This window comes from Helianthus annuus, chromosome 14 (assembly GCF_002127325.2).
Source record: "Helianthus annuus cultivar XRQ/B chromosome 14, HanXRQr2.0-SUNRISE, whole genome shotgun sequence".
Lineage (NCBI taxonomy): Eukaryota > Viridiplantae > Streptophyta > Magnoliopsida > Asterales > Asteraceae > Helianthus > Helianthus annuus.
This window is the reverse complement of record NC_035446.2, coordinates 56980164-56989528: the sequence shown is the minus strand read 5'-3', so window position 1 is coordinate 56989528 and position 9365 is coordinate 56980164. Positions and strand designations below refer to the sequence as shown.

Below are 9365 nucleotides of genomic sequence, written 5' to 3'. Positions count from 1 at the left end.
ATAGAACACTTCATCCACAGGTTAATTCTATTATATTCCCTCTACTCTTACTCATTACCCACTTTAATCTTCTCGAGAAAGTTACTTATTCTCACGCCGGAACCTGGTTAAGAGGGTAACCCCCACATTCCCCTCTTAACGAGCCAACGATGTTCTGTTTTGCAGGATAATCAGTCATTAATTAAGGAGCTCAAGGAATCAAAGAAGATTAACCCTTATGGTAGAAACATAAACCAAACTAATTAACCCCAAGATTAGTTCCGTGTTTCTTCATTGGCGTGTAATGATAACAAATCGCTTATTTTTCTGTGATGATTTTGTGTTTCGTTCAGATAACTAGATAAGATTGTGCAATTTGTGCTTATACAGTATGCATAGGTCGATATTGATCGTGTTAAGTTGATAAAATTTTATGCACGCCAGCTGTTTGATGAAATGCTTGAACCGAAACACACTTCGTTTTCAACGAGATATAGCGATAGTTATCACTTGTATTGTTTGTGCGTGTTTTAAATATGCACATTCTCAACTAAGCAAACAGGTCTAGGTTTTTAAGTTTTTCTTTAGAGATAGAAAATATATACCAGCCAAGCCAAGGATACAACTGTTTGTTCAATTTCTTACATTAGGGTTTTGTGGATTCTATTAGCAGCTACTAGGGAGTTGTTTAGATCTACATTTTGATATTGTTTCTAATCGTTCTTGTTAATTACAGTAATATAAACAAAACTCGTTTCAATTGAAAAACTAAAAGTTATAATAAAAAGAAAATATTGAAAACTTAGGAATTGAGAAAGAGAAGAAGCAACTATCGGCAAGTGGATCTATGGCAGCAATTTACAGTCTGTACATCATCAACAAATCAGGGGGTCTCATCTTCTACAAGGTAATTCCAGATTAGATTTATTATTAGGAACTTGAATACTTATCAAACCAGAAATTGGAATAGGATTATGGATTGCAAGGAAGAATGGACACGAATGATAGCTTGAGATTGGCCAGTTTGTGGCATTCAATGCACGCAATCTCTCAGCAACTCTCCCCCATTCAGGGATGCTCTGGTATCGAACTTCTTGAAGCGGATACGTTTGATCTCCATTGCTTTCAGTCTCTTACTGGTATGTTCTTAATTCAGATTGGATAGAGATGACCACTTTTATTACAGTTCTAGAAATCTGTGTAGCTTTTAACGGACACCATCTGTTTATGTTAATTGGGTGGTTATGAATCTTCTAGAAAGAATCTGGTTGAGGACTGAGGGGGACAATTTAGCCTCTTGCAAGAACTTTGTTGGTAATCTTTGAACTTTGAAGATCGTTTTGTTATTGTGCTTGAGGGCATTTTATATTGCTCTTGGATTTGAATCAGCCTTACCCGTTTGAGCAATAATCCCATAACTCACATATTTCACAGAGCGAGCTATCTGGTTGGTGGTCTAACCACAAAATACAACTTTGATCTTGCTCTAAGAAACTGCTAAACGACACTGGAAAATAAATTAATGTATGAGAGAGAGAGAGGACCGATTGCGAAACTTGGAATCTCAAAATATTTGGATAAGGCAAAAAGTAGAGCTTCTTTGGAAGTGTTGAACATGATCCCCGGAGCCATCTTTGTTTCTTTAATCATATTACATATCAAGACCTTGTTCTGCTTCTCATACATATTTGTTAAAAGCCATCGCTTCTTGCGCCTAGGCCCATTTTTCAGGCGAGGTGAGGCAATTGCGCTTTAATTCTCTAGGTGATGGTTCAGGCGCACATTCCGGCGAGATTCCTATATTACTGAGAGTTTTAGGGCAAATTCTCTAAATTCTGGCAAGATTCCAGCCAGATTTCTACTTTTATCTAAGAAAAACTATTTTTCTACAATAATACACTAATATTTTAGAATTTTTGGTACTAAATAGATTATATTAAATGTTATGTAATAGCTTTTGTTTATTTTATATGAAAAATAGTATTATTTTTTCTAACTCGTAATATATTTTTAGATTTTTTGTTGTGTGCTTTTATTTTCTCAGGCCCTCGTTTTTTTTTGCGCTTTGCGCCTAGGCCCCAGGCGAGGCCTGTGCGCCTAGCGCCTTTAATAACTATGTTTCATACCCATCTTTCTATGTCCTTTCCACCAAGAACAAAAGCTGCATAAACAGGAGTTCTTTTAAGTGTCAGAATGCCTGCCATAGTGTATATGAGATCAGGCATGTCACAGGCTCCAGTTTTAGCAACTTAGCTATCTAGATCGTGAATGCCTTACAGCAGAGGCCTTTGCTCCTTCGACGATTATGCTTTCTAGTGCACCATATTACCTCCTCACTAAAATGACAGCTATAAGCTTATAAACACAGGCATCAAATAAGAACACAAACACCTAGTGGAAACTTATCATCTATCCAGGCTGTCAAAACTTTAGATTTTCTTGCCTGCTATGCTTAAACATTGTTTTGCTGTGCTGTATCCTTCCTTGGCGTGCACAAGATGGACACACCTATCCTTGTAATGAGCTTGGTTTTAAATAGGCGTTCTACAAGTTGGCAGAAACGCTTCACCTTATCTGAAGTGGGCTGAAGGCGTGCGCTTTTGCCTGAGGCGGCGCTTCATGTTTTATTTGTATTATTAGGGCAATTTGTGTTCTTTTGTATTATATAATTGTCTGTAATTCTTTTTATTGTCCTATTTTTTGGTGTTTAAGGATTAACAAATAGAAAGTGTTATCTAGAATTTATTTCCAAGTATTTTAAAAATATCAGCATCTCATGTACGTGAGGCCAGCGCCTTCGCCCCACGCCTTTTTAAACCAAGGTCACAAGTTGTATACACCGACCTTTGTAAATCTGGTATGGACGGACTTACATATATGTGTACGAGTTCACCGGAACCCATTAAGTTTCGAAATAAGAGATCCAATGGTTAAGGCACTGGTTTACAAGCAATAGCCAATAGGTCCTGGTTTCGAGTCTGCTTGTTGACAGTTTTCTAATTTTTTTTTTTTTTTTTTATGTTTTAAATGCAAACTATAGCTTCTGGTAGCACACATCAAATTCGGTTTGGTAATCCTTCCAAACTTCATCATCAGTTCATCTCCCTTTCAACTTGTATACGGACTCTATATTCATATAACGTATTTAATTTACTTGAATATGTAATCTGTTGTTAGACCTCCCCTCCATGTTGTTGGATGAAATAAATGCCAGTTCCGACAGCCATATGTTGTTGGATTAATACATCATCTGTTGTTAGCCCTCCATGACAGCCACTTTTTGTTCCATCAGCATAGTCGATAAGTTGTTCCGACAATGAGACCAATTCCCCTATTCTGATCGTGTTTATTTCTTCAATTGAAACCACTGTCGAAAACGCCCAACATCCTTCTGTAGAAAGGAAAGTCGATGTTTCAAAATTTGAAGGTTTGAGAAAGGAAAACCGCTGTCGAAAATGCCCAACACAATAAAAAAATGGTCACGAGTTCAGTTATTGGCAGCCATGGTTTTTAAATTTTTATTTTATTTTCTAATGTTCGTATATGTTTTAAAAATACACTATGTTGACATATGCAGTTATGCACATAAGTCCTAACCTGGCAAAGCAGACCCAAACATCTACTTTTGGGTCTTTATGGGCGGATTTTAAAAGCTAATGGGTCATATTGGGTTAACTAGTATTCTTAAAGGGGTTAGAGCCAGAAATCTTAAAAGTGTGATGCATTTTGCTGACCCACACTTGCGAATTAGTCCCTTGTTTTATATAAATCCTGTATGTAATAGTGTTATTTGTATAAACTTCTATGTGCAAGCCATTTTTCTATTATATGATCACACAAAGCCCTAGATCTATCCGCCTGATTTAGGGTGAGTAGCAGGTTATCAAATTTCATGATGAGGAAACCTTATAAGTAGCATTCTCTTTCACAAACTAGATGCAAGTAAGGTTATGCTCAACTGTACCAAAAATAAGTTGAAATAGGATTTGGCTATGTTTGATTTGCATTTGAAATACCCTCTTGAATTTTCGGTTGTTGGAAGAACTCTTAGAAAAGTGAAGGTTAATTTGTCATCTTTATTGGCTGCTAGTGATGAATCTGAACCTTTGGATGATCAGTTGCACAAGGATACGTAAACGAAAAATTTTCACAGTGCTTGGGTGAAAATCAAGGTTACGTTCAGTGTCTGTTAAACTCTCATTCTGTTTTCTCGCACACCTTATTTTGATAAAAGCATCAAATCTGATGTAACCACTTTGTAAATTGTGATGCAGGATGTTTTGCACAACATCCACGTATGATTTTCATTTTTGTTATTTTTCATTTTTTTTTTGGTTTTTTATTTGTATTTTTATTTTTTTCATTTTTGTTATTTTTCATTTTTTTTTAGTTTTTTATTTGTATTTTTATTTTTTTCATTTTTTTATTATTATTAATTTATTATTTTTATTTTTAGCCCATCCTGACCCAACAACTAACCCAAACCAGCCCGTCCATTTTGCCACCTCTAGTCCTAATAGTAGTTTGAAATAGTAGCCTAATACTTGTTTTCAAAAGTTTAGTTGCAAGTTGAATAGTTTATGGTACTGCTTTGACAGACCTTTTATGTAAATGAAATTGAATTTCTAGTTTTTCGTGCTTAATTGTATATAGAAACGGGCTGGTCAAGTCAACCTCTAGGATTTGGTAATAATCCTAGTCTCATACCCGATTATAAAACCGTATCCCGTACCCATGACATACTCATCAGGTATTTGTTTCTCGTTACGCATCGAGTTAGCAATTAAACCCGTGGGTATCGGATATACTCGTTTATGGTCTTATGTGGAAAAAGTTACCATTTGGAATAATCCCCATTACCGGAGCTTGATATCAAACTCGCCTCAAAAAACTGGCTTGAAATATCAAATATTCAACCACACTTGTAAAAATTATACAATCTTGAATTATTTCAAGTTTCAAAAAATTTCAACATACTATTTATTATATTTTTTTAAGAGTATATAGTATATATAGCAAGTATATTGGGTTGCGATACAATTAGTAAAGGGTTCAGGTGGGCATCACCTAATACCATACACGTCGCACATCCGTGAGTTGTTAAAGCTGATCCCACACTCGAATACTCGTCTCAGCTGTTGCGCATTTCCCTATCGGGTTCAGGTTGATTTGCCACAGTATTGGCACATGGGTCAGTCATGTCAACCTGCTTATGACCCTTTAGCCCCAATAGTATTTAGTGATGGCATTGCAATGCCATCTTATGAGACTATCATAACATTGTTACAACATCCACTTCTGTTTATCTTTTAGCATTTTTTCATGTTTAATTCATATCTTGTTCATGATATGCAGTTGTAGCAAGTCTGTCTATAAGCATTTGTTTGCATGTCAATTTCTTCCTAAACAGATGCAATAATAATAATAATCTTATGGTAATGAATTGCTACCAAAATAGATTTTATACTAATTAAGTGTATATTTGGCAGGGACAAAGTTTTTCGTGGTATCTGAGCCGGGCACACAAAATATGGAGAATCTGTTGAAACATATTTATGAACTCTACACGGATTATGTTCTGAAGAATCCGTTCTATGAGATGGAGATGCCAATACGGTGTGAGCTTTTCGATATCAACTTGGCACAAGCAGTACAAAAGGAGCGTGTTTCATATCTTGGGCGATGAAACAAATGTTTTACAAACAAACCCGTACCCGTTTGAGCAGTTGTTTGTTTGTTAAGTGATGTTATTACTTTCCCAGATATCTTTTGAATATGTTTCCTAAATAAACATGTGTTTCTTTGGCAAAGTGGATTTAGAAAGGTGTGTGAGCGCAACGGGAGGTTGTACGTATAAGTGGTACGTACATAGAGGTTACATCCAAATTTTAGGTACCTTATGCTAGAATATAAATAACTTGCTTCTTGTGTATGTCCAACTTAAAATAAATTTATACCAAAATAAACAGAATAACTATGGATACTTTTTTCCATTTCACGGGAGGCTAACCTCGTATGAAAAACGTTTTACCAAAATATATATCTCACACACATTTAATTTCACAAAATATTCTATAAAAACACTGGTGCTATTCTCTTATGTTTCAACTTATTCACACCTTTAGCAGTGCAAGTTAGATATTGTACCTTGTGACAAATATGCTAATAGTTTGTGAAATTTGTTTTAAAGGAAGGGTGTAAAACATGTAGCCTCATCCAACTCTAATATTGTTTAAATTATGATTTTTCTTTCTTACGTGTTTTATATAGATTTGTTGTAACATGTTTTGTATCAATGATATTATATTGTTTTTTCACAAATTAGAAGAAAATGTATATTTTCTACTAGATAGCTTTTTTTTGATAGGAAGGTTTGGCCTAGTAATGTTTCATTACAGATACAAGGGATTTTCATTGAGGAAAATATTTGTCGTTGATCTGTAAGATACAGTTTTTCATTGGTGAAAGTCTACTTAGGCAACCAACTTTGCTCAAATTCTCTGTTGTGATCAACCTATAATTACCAAGTCTGGTTATGAATGACAAATGTTGACCATGATTGACCAAGAATGGGTATGATTGATATATCTTGACCAAGTATAGTTGTTACCGACATTGGTCATTGCAGACGAATTACCGACATCATTCATCAAAGATTCTTGGATCCTCTGCTATGTTATAACAAGGATATTGAGATTCAATTCCAAGATCCTTCAACCAAATATAATTGAAAATCAGAACCATACAATTTTGCTTTTTTAGCTTTTTTTTTACTTTCTGATACTCTCAAGTGCTTTGATGGGAGAATCATGTTCATGATTTGTTGCTTGATTGTCACTCGATCTTTGAAGCATGATGTTTGGACTGAGTATTAACGAAAACTAACTTTCTGATTCTAAGGGTAAACAGAGACGAAACCATTTGGTTTTATGACCTATAACCTATATTTTTTTAGAATGTTCATCTTATCCTGTAAAAATACAATCAATACATTTTTCACCTAAGGTTTTCCTTTTAGGTCATGAGAGTCTTACCACTGCCCTACAATCCCAAACTGGCAAGCATGTAAGTTTGGTGACTTTATTTACAAATTTCACATGGAATGACTTTGTTCCTCTTGTTAGGAACCCTATTTCATAGATAATAGATAAACTGTCAACATATCCTCTCCCCAAAACTCATAACTCATGCTCGAGTATGAGAGCATGATGTCAACTATTTCTTAAGAGCTTGCTTGATTCTTTCTTTTTTATCATACCAATTTGTTGAGGTGTATATGGAGCTATAATTTAATGTACAATCACTGAATATTAGAAATATGTAGATTATATTATTCTCCTCCTCTATTTAGGTAGTAGGTCGGTTAACGATTTATTTGATTTGTTCGGATTTGAATTTTTTTCGTCTCTAATCGTTATCCGAATTGATCCAAATTTCAATTTTTCTAACTAATCCAAATTCAACTGAATTCAGTTCGGTTCGGATTTGGTTGAAAACTCTATAAAGCAAATTCAGTCGAGCAACATTTTTGCTTAGTTTTACTTCTTCTTTGTCTTCAGGACAACCATTTGGAACTCGCTATTTCAAAGACAGCTAAGAGAGTCGTAGAGGTATTCATTTTATTTTAGATTTTAAGGTTTTACACTTTTACCGTTTTGGTTTTGTATATACTGAAAAACGAAATATTGAATATTAAATAGATATTTACTTTATTTGCTAAATCTTTAATTGGTTAAATCACTTTATTGGATAACCTAAATAAATTATATTAAAAAAGGATATCTGATTCCGATCCGAAAACTCCTAATTCGGTTTCCGTTAATAACCCATCTGGAAACAAAATTCGTAATTCATACCCTTTTTTATATGGATTCAGGATTTTTGCACACCCTTAAGAGATACGCATAACTGAATCTATAAGCACCATCTATAAAAGTAATAACATATTTCTTAATATCTTAGATTAACTCTTTGAATCATGTAAATCACTTTTAGATTAGATTATTTTTATGTTAAAATGATTGGGGGTTTCTAGTAATCGATTACTATCATCAATAGGTTAGGTACTATTGATGGATGTTTATGTAAGCAATAACGTAATTACTATTGATTGATCAAGTGCTAACTCAAAATACTATTGATCACCTTTATTGTTGATTGTGTAGTTTGTGTTGATCACTTGGCTCCTATTGATGGGTCACTAATGATCACATTTATTGTTGATTGTGTAGTTTGTGTTGATTACTTGGTTCCTATTGATGGGTCAATTTCAATTCTAATCATGAATCCATTTCTACTAATAGACCATTTCCTATTAATGGCATCAACAACGCAAAATAGAAAAAGGTTCTAGAGGCTTTTAGAACTATAATATATTTTTTGTTTGCCGCATGTGCCACTATATAACACGGTCACAAGACCTCTCAAAAATCAAATTAGTGAAATATCGGCTATCCTCAAGTACCTGGCTATCCTCAAGTTCTAGAGGTTTCTAGAGGCTTTTAGGGCATATGTCGGCTGTGGAATACCGGGCTATCCTCAAGTACCGGCTGATTGTACCCTTTTTCCCAGTTGATGACCCATGTCCCGTATGTCGGAAGGTTTGATTGGATTCTTTTGGGGAGCATGCAGTCCATTGCAAAGAATTACCGGGCTTTAAATATCGACATGATTTAGTTGGCGATGTGTTGCATGATGTCCTTAAGCGGGCAGGGATCTCGGCAAAAAAGGAAGCCCCGGTGAACTTCTTGACCGATCCATTAGAAGGGAGATCCACCATACGGCCCGCTGACATTCTTGTTTTTGGATGGGAAGGAGGGAAACACGCGTGCGTCGATTTGACAGGTGTGTCTCCCCTCGTTGGGCTAAGGGACCACGGGTTTGTGGCGAGCCAAGCGATAACCAAGGCGGAGGCGGGCAAAGTAGCTAAGCACGAAAAAGCTTGCATCGAGAATCAGCACGTGTTCATCTCGTTCGCTTTCGATACCTTTGGCGATCTCGCCCCTGATGCGGTGCGAATCCTCAAGCAGGTTCAGCAGGTGGTAAGTAGTACTCCACGCATGTTAAGTGTGACAACTGGCACTTTTCCACATATCCCGGACAATGTTAAACAGTAATTTGTGCATTAATGATTGTGCCTGATTTAATTAATGACATGAATGATTTTCTGAATGTTGTCATATACATACAAGTGCATAAAATGTTGCAAGATTATTTATCATTATTGCATGCAACACAATATGGTTCAATTAGTGCACGAAACAAAGTTAGCACAGTTATCAGACAAACTAGAAGTACTGACGGGAATTCAGTACTCAGACAGACATGATATTAAGACACAGAATGAGCCCGAAACCAAGAGTTACACTAGAATATTGTGTAGGAAA

At 35.4% G+C, this 9365-nt stretch overlaps 1 protein-coding gene and 1 long non-coding RNA gene across 2 annotated transcripts; both read left to right on the top strand.

Annotated features, from left to right (window-relative positions):
- Window positions 1-442: 442 nt before the first annotated feature.
- On the top strand, window positions 443-5789 carry LOC110908339 (trafficking protein particle complex subunit 4). Its single transcript, XM_022153264.2, has 3 exons — window positions 443-886; window positions 950-1118; window positions 5469-5789. The coding sequence occupies exons 1-3, from the start codon at window positions 827-829 to the stop codon at window positions 5663-5665; spliced, it is 426 nt and encodes a 141-aa protein (XP_022008956.1). The 5' UTR covers window positions 443-826; the 3' UTR covers window positions 5666-5789.
- A 1369-nt stretch (window positions 5790-7158) lies between these two features.
- Window positions 7159-9150, top strand: LOC118486637. The gene is made up of 2 exons (XR_004879263.1): window positions 7159-7589; window positions 8211-9150. It is a non-coding gene; the product is annotated as an uncharacterized LOC118486637 (long non-coding RNA).
- Window positions 9151-9365: the final 215 nt, after the last annotated feature.

Bases quoted from the DNA above. Each gene is read 5' to 3' on its own strand.
- LOC110908339 (XM_022153264.2), top strand. From the start codon at position 827: ATGGCAGCAATTTACAGTCTGTACATCATCAACAAATCAGGGGGTCTC. The intron at 887-949 runs GTAATTCCAGAT...AAATTGGAATAG, and splicing joins GGGGTCTCATCTTCTACAAG to GATTATGGATTGCAAGGAAG. The intron at 1,119-5,468 runs GTATGTTCTTAA...TATATTTGGCAG, and splicing joins TTGCTTTCAGTCTCTTACTG to GGACAAAGTTTTTCGTGGTA.